The sequence below is a fragment of the Strix uralensis genome, chromosome 5 (genome assembly GCF_047716275.1).
Source record: "Strix uralensis isolate ZFMK-TIS-50842 chromosome 5, bStrUra1, whole genome shotgun sequence".
In the NCBI taxonomy this organism is placed as follows: Eukaryota; Metazoa; Chordata; class Aves; order Strigiformes; family Strigidae; genus Strix; species Strix uralensis.
Genome location: NC_133976.1, coordinates 58,776,013 through 58,797,161, shown reverse-complemented (window position 1 = coordinate 58,797,161; position 21,149 = coordinate 58,776,013). Strand labels below are relative to the sequence as shown.

Sequence of the window (21,149 nt, the reverse complement as noted above, 5' to 3'; positions counted from 1 at the left end):
GAGGGAGCGAGAGAAGGGACTCCAAGGGAGAGGAAGAGAAAGCAGGCAGGGCATCCCCAGGGAGGGACAGGGGAGGGGACCAGCTGGGGAAACAGAAAAAGGGGGAACAAGGGAAGGAGGAAGGAGAAGAGTAAGGAGGGAGAGGTCCTCAGGGAAAAGCAAGGGGCAGAGTGGCTCTGGGGAGCCAAGGGGCTGCCAGCATCCGATGCCAAGTGTCGCCAAGGGGTGCTGAGCAGGTACAGCCAAGTGGAGCAGCTCTTGTGGTCACCTCCTAGCTCTCAAGATGATGAAGAGGCAGTTTAATTGGATGCGGCAGCAGCTGTCCCATCCCAACATCACCAGCCGGTAAGGACTTCTCCACTACCTGTGCTGGAGGGCTGGGAGGAAGCGGGATGCGGGTCCTGGAGGGCTTGTGCTGTGGCTGGACTGATGTCCCAGGGCTGGTGGCCTGGGAAAAGGGGGCAACGATGCTGGGTTTATAGCATCTTCAGGCTAAGCCGAGAGGTTGTGGCTCCCCAACTCCCCAGCGCCCACAGAGCAGCAGGAAGGCTGCTCAGCAGGGACGTGATCCCCAAGCCCAGCTACCTCTTCCAGGGCCCACAGATGCCGTGCCCGCCTGGAAACAGGCCTCTCCCAAGCTTGGCTTTCCCAGGATGTGAGGGCAATGGGCCAGAACCTTCCAGCCACATGCCCTTGGCTGTGTGGTGACCAGGAGGGTGTTAGGAGCTGGGCACCTGCCCAGGGTGCCCCACAGGAGCCAGATACCCTGCATAACTCTAGCTGGCCCACCAGCGTGGGTATCCTGGGATGCCCTTTGAGGAGAGGACCAGACATCCTCAGTGCACCCGTAGAGGACTTGCAGCTTCACACAAATCCTTCTGGCCCCATACTACCTCCACCGCTTCCTTATTTTTGTCTTTGGCTTTCCAAAGCTCTCCCCTTGTAAAACCCAGAACTGAAATTACAGGGCTGGGCCCTCCCTTCCTAGGCCCCTCACTCCCTCTTTCTTACAGCCACCTCCGCAGGTTCCCCAGCGCTAGGAAGCTGAGCGGCACCAATCATGTCTCCTGGACCACTGAGGTCCTTCAGCCAGCCCAGCAGAGCAGCCACAGGGAAGCAGCTCCTACATCCTGGTGGCCTCTTGCTGTTCTTGCATTCCCTGGAGGGGACCATGATCCCCTTTCCCATCCCTTCTCCCTCAAGATGTCTCATCCCCCTGTTAGATACGTCTTCCTTTCATTTAGTGCCAGTCTCAAGCAGTTTGTGTAGTCCAAGAGCAAGATCCTCACTCACTGCAGAGCCTCTCCTCCATGGGCTGCAATCTCACGTGATTTTTCTTGCCTTCAACCAAGCCGCCCCCGTTTCCTGTAGCTCCACGCCTTGTCCCACATTGGCTCTGGCAGGCGGTGAAAAGAGAGAAACATGAAATGGGGAAAAAGCAGCAGCAGCAAGCAAAGGGGTTCCCAGGGTGTAGCAATGGCAGTGTGCCATGAAGCAAGGTTTCCTCTGTGGGAGGCATCAGGGACATTTGGTGGTGATGGCAGCTCCCAGGTTTTGAATTTAGTTTTGAGCAGAATTTGCTGCAAACCAGAAGTTTCCTTCACCAGATTCGCTCCTAATACCTCCTGCAAAACTGAGCAGAAAGTTGGTTTCATGTAGGCATTTCTGGAGGGGGTGGTGTTGGTCTCAGTCTCCAGCTTGACCACAAAGATACCCACACTCCAGCACCAGCGGCCCCACAGCCGGTGGCTACGCTGGTTTGCAAAGACATGTGCCAGGCTCCAACAGCACTGCCCTGGATTCACCTTCAGGGGAGAGGCAAGTGCTCAGGGGTAGAAGGTTTCACCAGCAAATATCTCACCCCTGCCATGGCCCTGCTAGGTATCGCATCTCCAAAAAACAGGTCACCTCTGGACATTTTGACTGTGGTGCTCTGAACGGGAAACCCCGTCTGATGGGGGGGCCACCAGCCAGCAAGGCTGGCTGCATTGCCCTGCTCCTGCTGTTCTCATCCCCCTGGGCTCATTCTGCCTATAGCCTTGTGTGCAGTGGTCCACGCCACAGCCAGCATCTCCTGCTTCCCAGACCCCAAAGAGAGGCAGGTGGGATGCATAAGGACCTGCCTTCTGAGGAGGCTGGGTGGAGGTCACCCCCATCTGCTGATGGCTCCTTCTCCTTCCTCCACAGAGCCCAAGAAGCAACCGAGCTCCTGCCGGAAGATCTGCTGCAGGTGAGGCGCAGGATGGGCTGGGCTGGCAGGCGTGTGCCTGCTTGTGCCTGGGTGTGGGAACCTGCCCTGTTCCTGCCTGCGATTTGCCCTGCCAGCACATCCAAGTCACGGGGCTGGGATCTGCCCATGACTCCAGGACCACAGCGTTAAGGGAATGTCAGGCTCCTGCCACAGGAGAGGGCGTCTCCAGTTGCTCGCTGAGGGATGAATCCTGACCAGGAGCTGTGCTTCCTTTTCCCTGGACCGGGGATGTTCTGGACTGCAGTGGGATGCTGGGCAGGCCACCTACACCCAGAGCTGGGTGGTGGGGAGATGACCTCAGGGTGTCCACGGTTGGCAAAAGGGCTTTCTCAGTCCCACCTTTCTGTCCCCAGATCGAGCAGAGGATTGAGCCGGCCAAGCGAGCAGCTCACAGTGTGTCCAAGAGGCTCCAAGCCTGCCTGCAGGGGCAATGTGGCTCTGAGATGGACAAGCGAGTAGTGAGTAGAGTCCTCCCACCGCAGCCCGTGCTCACCCCAGCTCTGCCCCTGCCAGCAAAGGGGATGCCAGGCCCCTGCTTTGCAGGCTTTGCTAAAGGGTGGCCCAAAGCTGCGCCCAGCCCAAGTCCCATCTCCAACAGTGGCCACTGGCATGTGCCTAGGGAGAGCAGAGCAGGGCAACATTCTCAACCATCACTAACTTGAGACACTCCTGAAAGAGATGGTGTGTTTGCGTTGAATAACCCTCCAAAGCCCTGTTGTTCATGTCCCTTCCCAAACCCCTGTGAACCTCTGGCACCCACAGTGCCCTGCAGTGAGGAGCACCACAGTGCAGCTGGGCACAGTGGTGCCACCACTTCCTCCTCCTCGGTTTGAACTTGCCACCCTCTTCCCAGCAAGTGCTCACCAGCCCTTGTCTAGGAAGCAAGCACTGGATCCCCCAGTGCTTTCCTTCGCCCCACCATGATTTTGTGGGGTTCACTCTTCTGGGCAACCTGACAAGCCCCATCTTGGCTTAATTATTCTCAGTGATTAAACTGATCTATACATTTGAAGCCATGGCAGGACTGGGCTTGGTAAGGGCCTCCACCAGTGTCACAGTCCTTCACTATTTGGGAGAAGGCTGGAAGTTTTCTAACCAACTATGAAGCCTCTGTGCCTTATTTAGCTAACCGGATCCTAGATTTGGCTGAAGGGATCTAAGGGGCCCTTCCTCAGGCTCCAGGGCCAACGGGGCTGGGTGAGCCAGGGGAAGATGTGGGGACCCAGCACAGGGATTGGCCACTTGCTTCTATTCCATGGTGGCATGCTTCACAAGGAGGGAGCTGCCACATGCCAGCTCACCATCCCTTTCCTGAATCCTTGGCTCTGTGCAGAAGAAGCTGCCCTTGATGGTTCTGTCCATGACGATGGCTGAGAGCTTCAAGGAACTTGACACGGAGTCCAGCCTTGGGTAAGTGCTGATGGGACAAAGTGCCGGGGGCAACTCCAAAAGATGCCATACCCTGTCAGAGCCACTGTCTTGGGTCAGGGGCTCCCACAGCCAAGCTGAACTGTCAAACCTTGTCCTCAGAGCAAACACTGGCATTGGAGTGGAAGAAGGGACAGTCAGCACCTTCACCTCCAATTGCAGAGGGGGCAGGGCCTAGCTCAGGATCCCACGTGGGTATGGGTATAGCGGGGGTGTTGGGTCAGAGAGTGGCATGGCTTCAGCCTACACTCATTTCATCTCTGTCCCCATGCAGGAAAGCCCTGGAGATGGGCTGCTGCATACAGAGCTCGCTGGCCAAAATCCTGGCCGAGTTCGAGATTGCCCTGGAGCATGATGTCCTGCAGCCACTCAACAGGCTCAGCGAGGTAGTCCTGGCCACCCTCCCTGCTCTGCTCTCCTGTCCCACCTTCCCTTCCCCTTCCCCAAGCCTCCTGCACTCACTCTGGTCCCTCTCTCACCCAGGAGGAGCTTCCCATCATCCTGAAGCGCAAGAAGACCCTCCAGAAGTTGATTTCTGACTGGAACACAATCAAGAGCCGGTATGGGCACACTGTGGCCAAGGACCCAGGGCATATGGGGCACAGCCCCCAGCCAGGTCAGGGAAGAGAGGAAGATGACTGCCCTGGGGCGTGAATTTCCAATGGCTGGGGGCAAAGTCCAAGAGGCAACAGCTCTTTGGGTGTGTCCAGCCAGCCCCTCTCTGCAGATGCATCTCACTCTGGGCTGAGCTGCTGGCTCCATGGCACAGGAGAGAAGGGCAGCACCATTGTCAAAGGCAGCAAAGTGCCCCGGTGCCACTCAGTGCCACTGAGATTGCCCCGCTCCGACTCTTGCAGGGTAGCCTGTGCTGTGCCATGTTTCTCTGGGAGAGTGGGGCAGCCATGGGTCACTGATGGCTTGTTTCCACACTGTCCTCCCTTTGGCTGGAGGGAGAAGAGGAGAGGAGATCTCAGGAACGGGGCTTGGGAAGGGTCCTGCAGACCCTGGGTGTTTCAGTCATCCTTGCTGAGTGCCCTCTGACTTGACCAGGTCGCGCCCATTGGTGTGGCAGCATCTTCCGGGTGAGGGAAGTGAGAGGTGCTGGCCTAGGAAAACCATCACAGGGCAGTACTGGGATTTGCTGTCGCCCTCGTGATCCCCATACCCCTTCTGCACACCTGTCCCACCCCATGTCCCTGACACTGAGTCTCTTCTTTCCCACCACAAAGGCTGAACCAAGCTGCCAAGAGTTCTAGTTACAGCACTGGTGCTGGCACTGGCCCGGGAGCATCTTCTGCTGCCAACAAACTGGAGATCTTGAAAGAAGAGGAGGAGGAAGTGAAGAGGAAGGTGGAGCAGTGCAAGGTGAGAGTGTCACTCTACCCCACTGGGCAGCTCCAGGGCTAGAGACTTGCTCCCCTTCAGTGGCTCTATCCAAGGTGACCTCATGCTGAGACAGATGCAGCCAGGCAGCAAACTGGTCCCTCAAGGAACAGAAACAGGGAGATGGCCCAAGCCCAGGGAAGAAGAGTAAAGGATTTGAAGCACAAGCTGCTGCAGAGAAGAGGCTCCAGGGGCTAGAGCAGGGAGCTTGTGGCGTCCCCTCAGACTGGGAGCCAGCCAAGCTGGAGTCTGTGCTGGGTGGCAGGTGACTTTCACATCAGCTTTCTCCACCTCTGCCCTGTTTCTCTGAAAAGCCCTCTGCCTTGTCTGGCAGAGCCCGTGGACTCACCACAGTTGGAGGTGCAGGGACCCCTTGTCCCTGAGCCAGTTCTGCCAGGACCCTGATCGTAGGGCAGGTTGCTGCCACTACCTGAATGCAAGTGATGTGGGCAAGGAGGGATCCCCACATGGTCCCAGCCTGCCTCCCCACTGCACCCCAGAGACCCTGTCTGGGAAACCATGGCCCCGACAGGGGGCTTCGTGAAGTCCTCCTTGGGTGCCAAGGAGAAGGTGGAAGGTTGCTCTTCCCTGTGTCTCCCTTCCCAGGATGAGTACATGGCTGACCTCTACCACTTCTCCACCAAAGAGGACAGCTATGCCAGCTACTTCATCAGAGTAAGTCCTCTCTCACATTCCTCCTCTGTGTGTGAACATCTCCTGGGGTATGTGTGAGCCCAGTCTTGTCCCCATGCACACCAAGCCCTCTGGCCAGGGCAGAGGACAGCCCCAATCACTAGCAAATGCCCAAAGCTGGCCTTGCTCCGTGCACTGTGAGTTAATGCCACCACTGTCACCAACTGCAGAGTGGCTTGTCCCAATGACCCCCCTCTCCAGTTTGCCCATTACCCCTCACTATAGCCACGGTCCCATGGACCCCAGGGGATTACCCTTGCAGCTCCCCCTTCACCCTGTCTCCATGTGGGTGCAATGTCCTGGGAACAGGGGTCTCTCTGAGAGGGGCCGGTGCCAAACTGAGAGCTGTTTGTCTGTCTCCTGTCCGGCAGTTGCTGGAAATCCAAGCCCAGTACCACCGGCAGTCCCTAGGATCGCTGGACTCTGCTCTGGCAGAGCTGAAGGAAAGCCACAGCCAGACAGGTACCTGCCAGCTCTCCATGCAGCCTGGCGAGAGCCATGGCCAAGCCTGGGGGATGCAAGTGTGGCTGGTGAGGCTGGGAAAGATGGGTTTTTTCCCTCCCTGCACCTGCCATTGCCTCCCACATCAAGCTGGTCAGTCGGGGACTGCAGCCTGAGGCAGGCTGGGGATGCTGCCTGCACTGCCTCTGCCTCCACCCAGCCAGGCTTGGCTTGGAGTAAGGTGTCGCTGTGGCTATGTGCTAGATGTCCCTGGTGGCTGCTGTCCCTCCCAACATTTACCTCCCTCTTCTAGAGCCCTCCTTCACTGCAGACATTCCGGTGGTGGGGTACTACGGTGTGCCCCTAGAGACACACCTCAAGAGCTTGGGCCGGGAGATTGCACTGCCCATCGAAGCCTGTGTCATGATGTTGCTGACTGCCGGCATGAGGGAGGAGGTAGAAAGCACTCCTGATTCCCCCACCACCCTCCCCCCCCCCAACAGTGGAGCCCCTTGCATCCCTTCCCTCTTTTCTCCATCCCCAGGGACTCTTCCGGCTGGCAGCAGGCGCCTCAGTGCTGAGGAAGCTGAAGAGCAGCTTGGCCAGTGGCTCCAACGCCCTGGAGGAGTTTTACTCGGACCCCCACGCTGTGGCCGGTGGGTGCCAGCAAGGCAGGACGGGCGGACACAATTGGGCAGTCCCTGCTGTCCCCTAGCTGCCATCACCCCCTCCGCTCCCCCTCCCCTCCCAGGTGCACTGAAATCCTACCTGCGGGAGCTGCCCCAGCCTTTGATGACCTTCGAGCTCTACAACGAATGGGTCAAAGTGGCCAGGTGGGTCCAGGTGTTAGGGCAGAAATCCTGGCAAGTCTCAAAAAGCCCCCAATCACCCCCCTCCATCCCTCCCAGCACTTGGAGCTGGGCTGCTCGGCCTCGTTTGCCATGTAGGGAGATACAAACACAGCACCTGGTCTGTCCCATGCTTGACAGACATTCAGATGGCCCAAAATCTTGGAGAATAGCAATAAAAAACACAGCAGGGCAAGGGGGAAGGCTGCAGCCTTTTTGATTGCAAGAAGAGCTTAGTTTGTGAAGACCCACTTGGCCTGAATGGCATGAGCCCCATCTCACCAGCCCACCAGCCCAGTTTGGTATCTTGCTTTTGGGATGGAAGGGGTAGTGGAGGAGGCAAAGCAAAAAGCCTGGGGAAAGGGGGAGAGCATCTTTCTGAAGGGGTCAGCTCAGTGCCAACGAGCCCCATAGTTACAGTGAAATAGGGTGGCTGTTCATGGCACGGCAGTGCTCATCCCCAGGCCTACCCACAAGCTATATTCATATCATATTAAATCCCTCTGAGCCTTTGGGGAGCAATTTTGTCTTCTGTGGATGCCTGCCCTAGCTGCCCAGTAAAGGCAGCAGCAGGTCATCTCCATGCCCAGGGCTATGGCCCGCACGGGGTGGCCGACACTGGCCTTCCTCCCTTGCACACTGTGTCCCTCTCTGCCATAGGAAGCGGGCTGAGCTCTCCACTCCTCCTTCTTCTCTCTTGCAGCTTAAAGGACGTTGACAGCCGCGTACAGAGCCTGCGAGACACCTGCAGCCACCTGCCCCAGGAGAGCTACAACAATCTGAGGTGTTTTGCAGGGACAAGTCTTCTTTGGCCCCACGCAATCACAGGGGGCAGCCGTTCCCTCCCCAAATCCGTACTTACGCCCCTTCACCCTCCTTTTACCTCCCAGGTATCTGATCAAGTTTTTAGCCAAGCTTGCCGAACACCAGGAGGTAAATAAAATGACCCCCAGCAACATCGCCATCGTGCTGGGTCCCAACCTGCTGTGGTCACAGCAGAGCACAGGGTAAGGCCCAGCTTGGAGGGGTGGGAGGCAGCTCCCCAGCCCCAGCTGGGGTGCCCTGAGTGCAAACGCCATAGTAAAGGCTGAGCCAGCAGCCTTCAGGCTGGTCTAAAGAACCTGCACCTCTTCCGTCCTCAAGTCCTGTCCCTTGTCCCTGCAGTCCTCACATGGCATGTCCCCTTGCCAAGCACATGTCCTCTTAGCCACCTGCAAAGTAGCAGAGGCTGAGACCCGGAGTACTTGTGACATGGATGGCCTCCAACACCATTGGCCTCCAACACCAAACCAGGGTTTCCAGGACAGGGAACAAGGCCCGCCTCCTGCCCTACCACTCCCCTCAGCTAGACTATCTCCCCTTCAGGCTCTGCCCCCTCAGGAATGAACACCAAAAGGGTTAATGCCCTGAAATCCCTTTTCTGATGGTCCCCCACCCCTGTCTCTCCAGAGACCCCATGCAACTAGACTTGGCCTCGGTCTCCTCCATCCAGGTAGTAGGCGTGGTAGAAGCCCTCATCCAGAACGCGGACAGCCTCTTCCCTGGAGGTAGGGCCAGGGCCTCGTTTGGGGAGCCGCAGCCCAGGGTGAAGGGAGGAGCAAGGAATGGGACATTTCTCCATCCCCAGCAGGAGGGAAGTGGGGGGGCTGCTCTGGTTCCCTGCTGTGGGGTCATCAGGGGAAGCTGGGTGACAAGTGCTTCCTCATGGGGTCTCCTGCTTTCTCTCCACCCAGAGGTAGATTTCAACGTTTCGGGCATGTTCACACCACCTGCAAACAGCGGACTTGACGAGGCCTCTCTGGTGGAAGAGCTGACGCCCGAGCCCCCTCCGTTTGGCAACTCCACTCTCCCAGATGGAGAGGTGTAAGTCCAGGGGGAGCTGAGAGCTCTGGCTGAGCCAGTTCTCCCCATGTCCTCCCCTCACCCCACGCCAGGGGCCATACCCTCGCAGGTGGATGTGAGGTGCCTCGTGGCCAGGACGGCCATGCCCAGAGAAAGCATGACTTGCCCCATTCTGTGCACAGCACCTCGAGGGACCCTGAGGCCAGGTCCCAGCCAGCACCTCCAGTGGTGACCAGACCATCTCCTGAAGCTGCGGGGTCGCCGGCTCCAACAATGACTGATGCCACCGCCCGCAAAGGTTAGGGTGCCCCAGACAGCACAGTGCTTGGGAAATGACACCCCCCAGTGCCACCTCCTCTGGTTTGCCTTCATCCCACCGTTCCCTGCACAAAAGGGTGCTGGGGACATCCCTGCCACCAGAGGCAGAGGAAGGGCCTCTGGCTGGGGAAGCATGGGTGGGATCCAGCCCCTCATTGTGTGCTCCAGCCCCAGCTGAGGTGGAACTGTGGGATGGACATGGCAAGTCCTCCAGTGTCGGATTGAACACCCCCCGTAAAGAGGTGTCAAAGTTCATGGCCCCTTGTGAAGGGAAGAGGGTGGGAAAATCCCTCAAAACATTGGATGTGATGTTGGGGGTTATGGTGTAGGGGAGAACTTTGTAGAGTAGGGCTGATGGTTGGACCTGATGATCCCAAGGGTCTTTTCCAACCTGAATGATTCTGTGATTCTGTGAAAAGCTGGTGTGCGGGGTCTCCAGTATGGGAGCTAGTCAAGGGGCAGCCCCCTTCCTGATCCACGGCTGGCAGCCCTCTGCTCCAGGGAGAGAACATGGCAGAGGGGACCTCAGCTCACCCCAGCTTTCTTCCCAGGCAAGCGTCCTGCTCCAGCCCGACCCATGATGCCGCCGCCACCTGTGGCCCAGCCTCGGAGCATGGCTCCCTCTCCAGCAGCCCCCGAGCACACAGCCAGCCCCAAAGCCCGCCCGCGACGGATGGCTGGGGTGCCCAGCCGAGCCCCCTCTGTCCCGCCACCGCTCCCCCCACAGCCGGCACACCGCCACAGCCGAGATGCCCCGCTGTCCCCCAGGACTCCCGCTGGTGATGCTGAAGCCCCAGCTACCACGGACTGTGCCGCGGGAGCTGCAGATGAGGGGCAGCCACTGCCTGTGGGAGGAAGGTGCCCCCTGGGCACATCACCGCCAGCAGGACAGCCCACAGAGAACTGAGCAGAGTGTGGGACACAGGGGCAACGCAAGGCCAGGGAGATGGGGTTTGGTGCCCCTCTAGGACCCAGCAGGTGCTGTGGAAACGCGAGCGTGGCCTAAGGGACAGCACACCCCTCCAGCTCCTCCATCCTGCTCCCTTGGCCCAGCCTCACTGGGACCCCCGCCTGCCTCCCCTTGCTCTCCAGCGTCCACATAGCCTTCCTCCCCACACCACCACGGACCCAGCTCCCTGCCCAGGATCCCCCGAGCGATGGCGGCGAGCCACCCACTCAGGTCCCCGTGGGGTCCTCCTGCACCCGGAGGGAAGGAGGGGGCGAGGCGGGGCAGCTCCCAGGCTGGTGTGGGCAGGTGGGCGCAGTGGGGCCATTTGCAGGTGCACAGCTACAACCCCAGCCCCTTCTGCCCCATTTTGCCTTTTAATGTGTTGCCCCAGGAACACACAGGCAGATACATATAAATATATATATTTTTTTTGCAACCAAGTTATTTAAAGAGCTGGTGTCACAGTTGCAGGCAGGCGTGAGCAGGGCACACTCGGCAGCCCGAGGTGCTGGAGGCCGCCCGCCCCGCAGGCTACAGCCGGGAGGAGGGAAGGGGAGCTCCGCGGGGGCGCCACGCGAGAGGCACAGCTCAGCCGCAGGACGGGAGGGCAGCCGGCTCCACCGGCCCGCGGAGACATAGGCCCAAGAGCTAATGGCTGCCCCCTGCCCGCGGGCCCCGCCCGCCAGCAGGGAGCGCCCTGCCGCCGCGACTTCACCCGAGGAGGGCGGTGTCTGGGGAGGGTGGCTTCAGCCAATCGGCAAGCGCGCTCGGGCTCTGTCCCGGCCCCTCACCACCTCCCTCAGCAGCCAACAGGGCGGCGCGGCTGTCACTTCGGGAGCCGGCCTGCCGCCGCTCGGCCCCGCCCCTTCCCCTCCTAGGCGACAGGGCGGTGCGGCTGCCGCTCGGCGCGCTGCGCGCCTCCCATTGGTGGTGGCGGCGAGCGGGGGGCGGTGATTGGCGGGGCGGGGCGGGGCGGGACGCGGCGCGGCGCGGGGGGACGCGGCGGCCGGCTGGCCGGCGGGCTGCGGTGGCGGCATGGCGAGCTGCCGGCGGCTGAGCGGCGCGGGGCTGCGGGAGGTGCTGGGCCCGGCGCAGGGGTTGCTCTTCGATTGCGACGGCGTCCTGTGGGCGGGCGAGCGCGCCGTCCCCGGCGCCCCCGAGCTGCTGGAGCGGCTGCGGCGCAGCGGCAAGGCCGCCCTCTTCGTCAGCAACAACAGCCGCCGCTCCGTGGCCGAGCTGGAGCGGCGCTTCAGCCGCCTCGGCTTCCGCGGCGTCCGCGCCGAGCACGTCTTCAGCTCCGCGCTCTGCTCCGCGCTCTTCCTCCGCCAGCGCCTCCTCGGCGCCGGGGGCAACGGCAGCGGGAGCGGCCGCGTCTTCGTGCTGGGCGGCGAGGGGCTGCGCGGCGAGGTGCGCGACGCCGGCCTGCGCCTGGCGGGCGAGGGCGAGCCGGCGCCCGGCGCCGCCGAGCCGGTGCGGGCCGTCCTGGTGGGCTACGACGACCAGTTCACCTTCGCCAAGCTGGCGCAGGCCTGCGGCTACCTGCGCGACCCGCAATGCCTCCTCGTGGCCACCGACCCCGACCCCTGGCACCCGCTCAGCGACGGCCAGCGCACCCCCGGTGAGCGCGCGCTGCCCTCCCTTGCTGCCCCCGGTGGGGAGCGGGGGGCCGAGGCCGGCGGGGGTGCTGGTGGCGGGGTTGGCCTCGGTGGGGGATCGCCGTCCTGGGCCCGGGCGAGGCGGTTCCCTGAGCATCGGGACGGGCAGGGCTGCCCTCGCGTCCCTGCCGGCTCCTGAAGCCGTGTGGCCAGCGCCCCTCCTGCTCACCGTCCTCTGGCAGCACCCGGGGTGCTGAGCTGCCCACAGCCGATTAGCCCCGCAGCTACTTCTTTTTCTCCTCCTTCTCCCCCTCCAGGGACTGGCAGCCTCACAGCCGCTGTGGAAACCGCTTCAGGCCGCAAGGCGCTGGTGGTGGGGAAACCGAACACATACATGTTTGATTGCATCGTGGAGCGTTTCGGCGTCGACCCGTCCCGCACCCTCATGGTGGGAGACCGTCTGGAGACAGATATCCTCTTTGGCAAGAACTGCGGCCTCTCCACCATCCTCACCCTGACGGGTGTCTCCCGCCTGGAAGAGGCGCAGGCCTACATGGCCAGCGACAGCGCTGCTGCCAAGGATCTGGTGCCCAATTACTATGTGGACAGCATTGCAGACTTGATACCAGGGCTGGATGAGTAGCAGTCTGTACATGTGAGGGCAGAGGGGTCAGGTTCCCCATCCCAAATCTCCATCTGTTCCTATGTCTCTCTCACCGCCCTATTCCCTCAATTCCTGGTTTCTTCACATTCCAACACCCTTCTCTGGGGGCAAAATGGGGGGTGGTTGGCAGGAGGGGACAGGGTTCAATTGTCTCCTTTCTGCTGAGAGCTATCAATGATGGACTGAGTCCTTCTCTCCCTCATATGCCAGCTGCCAGCATCTCTGGGAGGGAGCTGGAGGCTTTGAGGCTGATGGAGGGGGCATCAAATCAGTGTCTGTGTGGCCCCTCCCCCTGCAGGGGTTAGGGACTGGCTGTTTTACTCTTTTTTTCTTAGATAACCAGTGGCGGCCTTTTACTGCTGTCCCTTCACTCGTGTAACTCTTGACTTCTGAGCTGCATCCCTGCAGTCCTTGTAACCCCCTCCTTGCCAGGGGACTGGCTGGTGTTGTCACCCGCGCAGTCTCTGTCAGTGCCAGGGCATGTGGAAGGAGTGTGCCGGACCTCTGGAGCAATGAATGAGAATATCTCTGCCTCCCACGAGTGAAAGGGAGTATTGCCTCATCTGTTCTCTCCCCTGTTCCTTAGAGATGTTTCCCTCACCACCCACTGCCCCAACTCGGTTAATAATGAGTGTCCATCTGTGGACTGTGTCCATCTGAAGGACTACAGAAAGGGAAGAGACTGGTTTGAGGGTTTTTTGTGCCAAACAGACAAGCTGTGACTGCACACAGCACGTCTGAGGTTGTACCTTGTTTTCAAGCACCTTTTCCAAAGGGGCTTGTGAAGGAGAGAGGGCTCCTAGACCACAACAGCACAGCAGCAGTGAACTGTATTACTCTCCCTGGTTCCCCCTCCTCAGTTGGATTTTGCCATAGTACAGTGAGAGAAAAGGGCTGATGGGGGGGGTCTGTGCTCCAGCTGCTGGTGTGCAGGTGAGATGGTGGTGGTATTGTCACTGCTGTGAATGTGTCACAGCCCTCAAAATCATTCCTTGCTGCTTTGTCTTTCTACATTTTTTTAATTTCTTGATCTTATTTATCAAACTTATTTATTGTTCAAATATTGTATTATTTGTATAAACTATGCTGACTGGTTGCACCAAGGGGACAGGAGGCAGTGCCTTTGGGCCTCCCTTACTGTCCATGTCCCATGTTGATGTTCTTGCACTCACCGTGTCTCTGTATATAATAAAGTGTGAGCGTAGGCTGGAAATGGCCTCCTTTTTTCCCTTCTGGTCCCATCAAGATGAAAGTGCCCTTGGTATCTTTGAGCCCTCGAAGATGAGGACATGGCAAGACCTTTCCTCACTCAAGGGGGTGCTGCTGGATAGACAAGAGAAGGGTGGACAGTGTCTTTGAGCTGCTGTTTGCTGCTGTCTCTTACTGGGGTCTCAGAGCTGTAGTCAAGGGTGGAGGTGACTGATGGGGCTATGGCATAGGGTGCAGGGTCCAGCCAAGCGAATTGGAGCCATGAGCGATCTTTGCCAGCTGCTTTTGCATTTCACAGCATGGGTGATCCCTTGCTGGGCAACGGTAACTTCTTGTGCTGTGCCTGAAGTCTGCCTGCTGCTAGTCAGGTGGGCCCCAGTGATCTGTGTGGCCCTGCTCAGCAGTGTCCAGCTGTGCTAGGGTAGGGGTGAGGTGCCACCTCTGTCACCTGCATGTAGCTTGCAGAGGGCTGAGAACTGCCCAGGTAAGGTTTTGTTGACCCATCTCGACTACACTAAGCTTTGAGTGAAGGTGTGGTGGGTGTCATGGTACCCCTGGAGGTGACCTTCACCGGACCGTAGCTTGGCTGTCCATGGGTTTGGCTGTGGTCCCAGCCAGGAGGGAGAAAACAAGGTAAGAAGAGTTCAGAATCACTTTGAATGTACTTTGCCTCCCTTCCTCATATGGGAGCCAACCATTCCCTTTGTCAGACCCCTTTAACAGCTGTTGATGGTAATCAAGCATCGCATTTCCCGCTTGAGAGATTGACTGTTCAGCCCAATAACAGATCTCAGTGTAAGTTAGTGCTGTGTCAGCTCATGTGGCAGAACTAGATGCAACTTACTGGCCCTAGGATAATTTCAAGTGCTGAGTGTTTTTCAGCTGCCCCGCGCCCTGGAAACAGCCATCCAAAATAAAAGAAGATCCAAAGAGCGTTCTGAAGACTGCCTGTCATCTTAATCAGTCCCCTTTGTATGTGTCTGACTCTCTCTTTTGTTTGTTCTGTCTCCAATTAGACAACCAGAGGACTGGTACTCCCTTAATGAATGCCTGACCAACACTTGCATCACCAAGCAGAGCAAGATTGAGACCTAATGTGTCTGCTAACTCCGGCTGCTTAACTAGAGATACTGAGACCTTGATTTATTTTTCAGAGCTCTCTGTTCTTGTATCAGGCTGAAACTCAGAGCGCTGTTGTTGTGACTTGAGGCCACAGCTAGGAACACTCAGTATGGCTGCAAATTGCATAGACTGAGTTGGTTACATGTGCATGTACAGAGGAGACGGTGCACAGCAAGAGCATCCCCAGGAGATGCCCCCTTTTTTCTAGGGTGCTTTGAGGGTGAATGCTTTTTGTGCTCTCTGCCTCGTTTGCTCTGTCCTTTCCAGCTCTCCCAGCCAGCAAACGCGAGGTTGGAGGCTTTGGTCTCCCAGGCTGGCACACTGGGAAACAGAAGGGAAAACAGTAGCTAATCAGAGTGCTACAGCTTGTGTTTGGGCCCTCTCCAAATAGACACTGGAGTTTGTACTTTGGATCCCAAATGGTGAGCCTGTAGAGTAGATTTTCATGCGGCTGCTGCTGAAAACAGAGTTCAGCAGAGGTGATGGCTCATCCCTATCTCTTATGACCATGTAATCTCTTTTGATCTGGTGTACCTCTTCCTGAGGGATTTGCTATGAAGCAGAGGTGGACTTGGAGCAGAAGGGGAATAGGCTTTACCCAGCCTTCCCTTGGTTCTTCCTGTAAATGTTTCCTCTTCCCAGCAATGGAAACAGAGGGATAAGTGCTGCTTCTAGCCACTTCTTGCTTTGAATGGGGATGAGAGCAGCACTATAGGAATCCATCAGGTCTGCCAGGCTTTGGTTTTGTGCAGCTTTCCTCTGCTACTATCACTCCTGCATGTCATGAAGATAAGTGTGAGCAGATCTTATTAGAAAACTAGACTGGAAGGGTCCCTGAGGGACCAAGCCCTTCAGACATCTAACACTCAGGGGTCTGTGATCCTCATGGGGGTCAGGCCTTGGTTCCCTCTGGGGTGGGTCTGGTGGGGATGCAGAGCACATCTGCTTTTGCCACTGAAGAAAGTGATGGCTCCAGCCTGGGTAGGCTGATTTCTTCTTGTCTAAAGCAGTTTTTTCTTCTTGGGTTGAGTGTTCAAGGAAGCAGGACTGTTGCCAGGGAACACAGGGCTGTTGGAAAGTGGAGCTGCAGCAGCGCATGGGAGGGTGGAGCAGATGGGAAGACCAACTTGGTGTAGTGTAGAGAAGGGTATTTATTTTCTCACCTTCAGAAAACTACATCGTCCTTTCATGCCATGCAATACAGACAACACCCAGGCAGGTGGCAGTCATTCCGTTACCCCAGGATCCTTGTATCTTTCATCTGTAAATTCGGTTACTGTGGCAACGGCTAGCTGGATGATGTAAGCAGCAACCTGCAGAAAATTGCCTGCTCTGGGCAAGGCCCAGGGAGAGGCTAGGAATGCCCTGTGTTTCCCTGGCTGGGGCAGAGGTAACTTCATCTTGCCTCCAAGACTCCAGCCATCATTAGGCATGGATGGGTGGAGAGAGCAGAGAGCTGTGAGAAGTCTCTCTAGGCTCTTGGGAGCTTGGGGCAATGTGGAAAAAGGTCATATGAGTAGGTGAGCCTGCTTCCCTAAGAAACTATTCCTTGAGCTGGAGTGGACCGAGCTACACTGCTCCCATTTTTGTGCAGCATTTGTGATTTGATGGCAGGTAACTTGGAAGCAGCCTGTGTGTGCTCCTGTCTGCTGCTTTCCTCTACTGCTTTGTGACCTCTGGCTAGACTGCTCTCACCGGCCTGACTTCTAGGGCACTGACACTTTGGCAACCTGTTATCCCCTAGTTTGAAATGTTCTTCTTCATGCTCCTGTTTTCCTGGGATCGGCATATTAAGAGGTGCTTCCTGCCTACCTTCTCAAGCATACTGCTTTCTTCCATTTCATGGAATCACAGAGGGTTGAGGATGGAAAGGGCCTCTGGAGGTCATCTGGTCCCACCCCTCTACTCAAGCAGCACTCCCTGTGCCAGCAGCCCAGGATCATGTCCAGATGGCTTTTGACTGTCTCCAAGGATGGAGACTCTACAACGTCTCTGGGCAGCTGGGCCAGTGCTCAGTCACCCTCACAGTAAGAAAGTGTTTCCTGATGTTCAGAGGTAACCTCCTGTGTTTTCAGTGCATGCACATTGCATTTGGTCCTGTTGCTGGTCACCACTGAGAAGATTCTCGCTCCATTTTCTTTGCAACTTCCTTCAGGTATTTATAGACATTGACAAGGTCCCCCCTGAGCCTTCTCCAGGCTGAACAGTCCCAGCACTCTCAGCCTCTCCTCATAGAAGAGATGATTCTGTCCCTTAATCATCTTTGTGACCCTTCCCTGGACTCTCTCCAATATGTCCCTGTCTCTCTTGTACTGGGAAGCCCAGAACTGGACACAGCACTCCAGGTGTGGACTCACCAGTGCAGAGTAGAGGGGAAGGATCACCTCCCTCAACCTGCTGGCAGCACTCGTCCTCAGGCAGCCCAGGATACTGTTATCCTCATTTGCTCAAGGGCATGTTGCTGGTTCATGTTCAACTTGCTGTCCAACAGGACCCCAGGTCCTTTTCTGCCAAGCTGCTTTCCAGCTGGGCTGTCCCCAGCATTTACTGGTGCCTGGGCTTATCCCAAGTGCAGGACTTTGCACTTCTTGCTGAACTTCATGAGGTTCCTGCCAGCCCATTTCTCCAGCCTGTCCAAGTCCCTTCAGATGGCAGCATGACCCCCTGGTGTATCAGTCACTCCTCCCAGTTTTGTGTCATCAGCAACCTTGCGGAGGGTACACTCTGCCTCATCATCCAGATCATTGATGAAGATGCTAACCAGGATCAGATCCAGTATTGACCACTAGTTACTGGCCTCCAGCTAGACTTTATGCCACTGATCACCACCCTCTGGGCCCAGATCTTCAGCCAGTTTTCAGTCCGCCCCACTGTTTCCTCACCCAGCCCATACTTCTACTGGCTTCTCTATGAGGATCTTATGGGAGACAATGTCCACTGCTCTCCTCTCGTCTACCAAGTCAGCCATTTCATCATAGAAGTTTATTGAGTTGGTCAAGGAACTGACACTTCAGAAAGACAACAAATGGGCTCAAAGATATTAATTAGTGAGTAGATGCCTTTAATATGGGGAACTAATGATCACCCTGGCTGGGAGGTTGTTAGTGTTCAACCACGTGACATGGTAAGAGAACTGTGAGGAGCTGGAAGGTGTTGGGACTGGCAGGACAGAGAAGGGTTTTTTTGCATGGGAAAGTGCCTCCAGAGCCAAGAAAGGAACATGATGCTAGGAACTCACTCAGTACTTGCCTAACCTGATGTGAGAGTCTCCCTTTGCCAAGGCAGGCAGCTCTAGCACCACCCTGTCCTGCAGCAGCTAGAGCAGGGAGGAGGAGAAGGCGAGAAGCAGCAGCCTGTTACTGCCTGCCCTGAGGAGACAGCCAGCGTTTGCTCTTCCTCCAGCAGCGGTGTGGGTAGAAGTCCCTACTCTGCAGCACAGCTTCCCTCTCCTCACTCCTTACGCAAGGCATTGCCCCCTCCAGCCCATAACATGGGCTTTCATGTACCCCTTTGCCACCCCTGTGTCATTATCTGGTTTTCCCTTCCTTATTGCTGCATCGTTTCTTCCATGGACTCTGACCCCAGCAAACTTGCCAGGCAGCCCAGGAGACTTGCGTGGCTTTGCACATCCAGGAGCTGCTGCTGCTGCATTGTTGGACTCTGCCTGCCTGGGAGTTGTGTGCTGATAATGTTTTGGGAGTGCTCCTGGCAGACAAGGTATTTTGGCACTCAGTACAATCCCTAGTTGATACTGAACAGCTGAAGCTGCTAGGAACAACTAATAGCCATTAAAAACTCCACCAACTTAGAGAGTTATACTGATCTTTGTAGCTTCAGTATACCACCACAGCAAAGCCCTGTCAGCTCTGTAAGCCTTCAGTACGGAGACAAGAGAGACATGATGCCAGAAACATTCCCAGATCACAGGGCAGCTGCCTGCGACAATCCAGGTTGTTCTACCCCGTGATTTAGCCTGCTAGATGTGCAGCTCCAGCAACTAGCAGTTTCCATTCTGTAAACAGGATATTGCTGAGCACTGAGATGTTCTCTTCACTCGTTACGGGTGAGAGAAACCTGTCCTTTAAATGGACACCGTTGTCCATCAGGTTGCCTGAAGCCCTGTGCCAGCCTTTCTGCTCACTAGCCCTTGCTGAACCTCTAGCCTTGCTCCCACAGAAGCTGCACAGAAAGTGGTACCTGGTTAAAATTCGAGGACAGGGATTATTCCCTACTTGACCTGTTTCAGGTAATCTGTTTCCTCCAGGTGCTCTCTGCTGTTGTACTACAGCTGCCTGTATGCAAGTTAAGTAGTTTATCCCTGCAGCATGGATGCCAGAGGAAATTGAGTCTTCATGGGCTGTAGATTAGAGATTTCCCACCTGACAGGACAACAATGACTGTGGCCCTGACAAGGTGCCCTTTCCTCAAAAAATAAAAGTGTTCCTGACTTGTTGTCCTTCTCCGGCCTAATGCGTGGAGGCTGCTGATTCAGCTAACTTTGAGCAGAGCCTATGAGAGGTGTGTAGCAGTGCCAGCCCCTATTTGTGCACTTGCAAAGTTTGGGGGTGGAGGTGTGAAAAATGGCAGTATGTTCCCATTCAGCACTCCGGGTACAACTAGGGGACCACGTGCCTGCCACAGTCTTGATAACCTGGAGACTGACATGTCTCATGAGGAGGGCCACACTCCTCCAGTGGAGAGCATAGGCTGTTTTTAGGCTGAGCTTCCTGGTGCTCACTGCCTTTTAATCCACCACAGTCTCATTAGTTGCCTTCCCTCAACAATTTCAGGGGTGAAAGGACCTGTGTCATTGAGCAGTCCCACACTGTGTTTGACTCCTGTTTGGCCACAGGCAACTCAGAATGCCATTGAGTAAAGGTTGCTGGAAATCTACCTGTTGGTGCAGGTTTTTGAGCTGCTTTCTTCTCAGTTATCTGTTCGGGCAGCCTGATGTTAAAGATGCTCAAGACAACCCTCTACAGAAGTGGTCTTCCTCATCCTAAAGGTCACTTGTCAGTTGCTGGTGGCCCAGTGGCAGCAGCACAGTCCTTCCTACTGGAGCACACTTGTTTCTCAGGTCAATCCAAGGATGGAGGTTGCTGGTCATTGCAGGTAGCACGTGGTCTTGGCTGGCATATCTTTTACATGTCAGGATCTGAGGCAGACCCCCCTGGTGCTGCTTGCTGATGCAATATAAAACTCTGCCATTACTACTTGTAGGTGTGACATAAGCTTTCCAGAACAGGGTCTCCAGCAATGGGAGAAAAACAGCATCAGGAAAATCTGTCAAATCCCTGTAGTGACTTAGGAAGAGATATAACTCCCTGGAAAAGGAGACTGTGAGTTATCCTGGGACTTCTTCTGGCAGCAGACCTCCAAGCTCAGCAACATGGAGTCATCCTGTTCACTACCCATGTTTCCTCCTCCTGCCCTGGCAATGTTCTGCAACGCAGAGGAGTAAGGCATCCACAAAGGATCATCCTTATGTGCTCCTTGTCTCTTGAACCTGGATGCTGCGCCAGGTGCAATAAGTAAATTAGACATCTCTATTAAGTAATCTGTCTAGGGCTCTCATTCTCCCATCTCCTGGACTTTTGTTCTCTAGGCTGAAAATAAATTTTGAAGTAAGAGGCTTCTGCCTTGTTGTTCCCATTATGCCAGCTGGGGCAAATTGACACCAGATTTCTCTTTCATTTCATAATATTCATGTCAAATTTTCTCTTTCCTTTTTCCTTTCTATTGCAACTACCATGGGTTCTGTTGCCTGTCAGATCCTTGTACAAATGGAGTGTGAGCTGTGAATCCCCATCACCACTCACCCCACCAAGACAAGTTGTTAATCCTTTAACACACAGCTGGGTGATACCTAGAGGTCTTATTACTAGGCATGATAAGAGGAAAAACTGCAACTGTATAGAAAGAAGTGCAACTGAAATTGTTTTCCAGCAGACCTCAATTTTGCTGTTGCCTGAGCCTCCTGTCTGTCTGTCCATCTCAGTAGAAGGGAAGGAGCGGGAAGTTCCATGTCAGAGTTACTCCATAGTTCTGCAAATCCAAGGTAAACTGGTGCTGCCTGCAGAAAACTCAGTTATTTTCACATTGGTCTGATGCTTGGCAACAGGAATGCTTTCACCATGAGAGAGGAGGCCATGCCAGGCAGGGGCAAACAGCTGAAGGTTGGAAAGGGGGATGGTATGGTCTGGGGTGACATCCACAGAAATATGGGTTGATAAATGGAAGCTGGCTGGGAAAAGAGTGTGGAGTCCTGTCCCTTCACACATTCAAAACTTGTGTTCCTCCAAGTGGTTGAACAAGCCCCCTTCCTGAGGGCTGAAAAGCCAGATTTATAACCACAGACAGTTTTGGCTGTTCTTCAGGCGTCAGCTTCTTTCATTGGCTGTTGTTG

The 21,149-nt window shown here is 56.2% G+C and overlaps 2 protein-coding genes across 2 annotated transcripts; both read left to right on the top strand.

Annotated features, from left to right (window-relative positions):
* The first annotated feature begins 141 nt into the window (after positions 1 to 141).
* Positions 142 to 10,568, top strand: SH3BP1 (SH3 domain binding protein 1). Its single transcript, XM_074869449.1, has 18 exons — positions 142 to 345; positions 2,188 to 2,230; positions 2,605 to 2,709; positions 3,585 to 3,661; positions 3,954 to 4,065; positions 4,163 to 4,239; positions 4,909 to 5,044; positions 5,669 to 5,737; positions 6,127 to 6,217; positions 6,510 to 6,652; positions 6,741 to 6,852; positions 6,948 to 7,029; positions 7,748 to 7,828; positions 7,935 to 8,051; positions 8,494 to 8,591; positions 8,778 to 8,907; positions 9,069 to 9,184; positions 9,756 to 10,568. The coding sequence occupies exons 1-18, from the start codon at positions 284 to 286 to the stop codon at positions 10,109 to 10,111; spliced, it is 2,007 nt and encodes a 668-aa protein (XP_074725550.1). The 5' UTR covers positions 142 to 283; the 3' UTR covers positions 10,112 to 10,568.
* Positions 10,569 to 11,141: 573 nt separating this feature from the next.
* On the top strand, positions 11,142 to 13,625 carry PDXP (pyridoxal phosphatase). The gene is made up of 2 exons (XM_074871209.1): positions 11,142 to 11,771; positions 12,066 to 13,625. Exons 1-2 carry the CDS (start codon positions 11,189 to 11,191, stop codon positions 12,389 to 12,391), a joined length of 909 nt encoding a protein of 302 aa, XP_074727310.1. The 5' UTR covers positions 11,142 to 11,188; the 3' UTR covers positions 12,392 to 13,625.
* Positions 13,626 to 21,149: the final 7,524 nt, after the last annotated feature.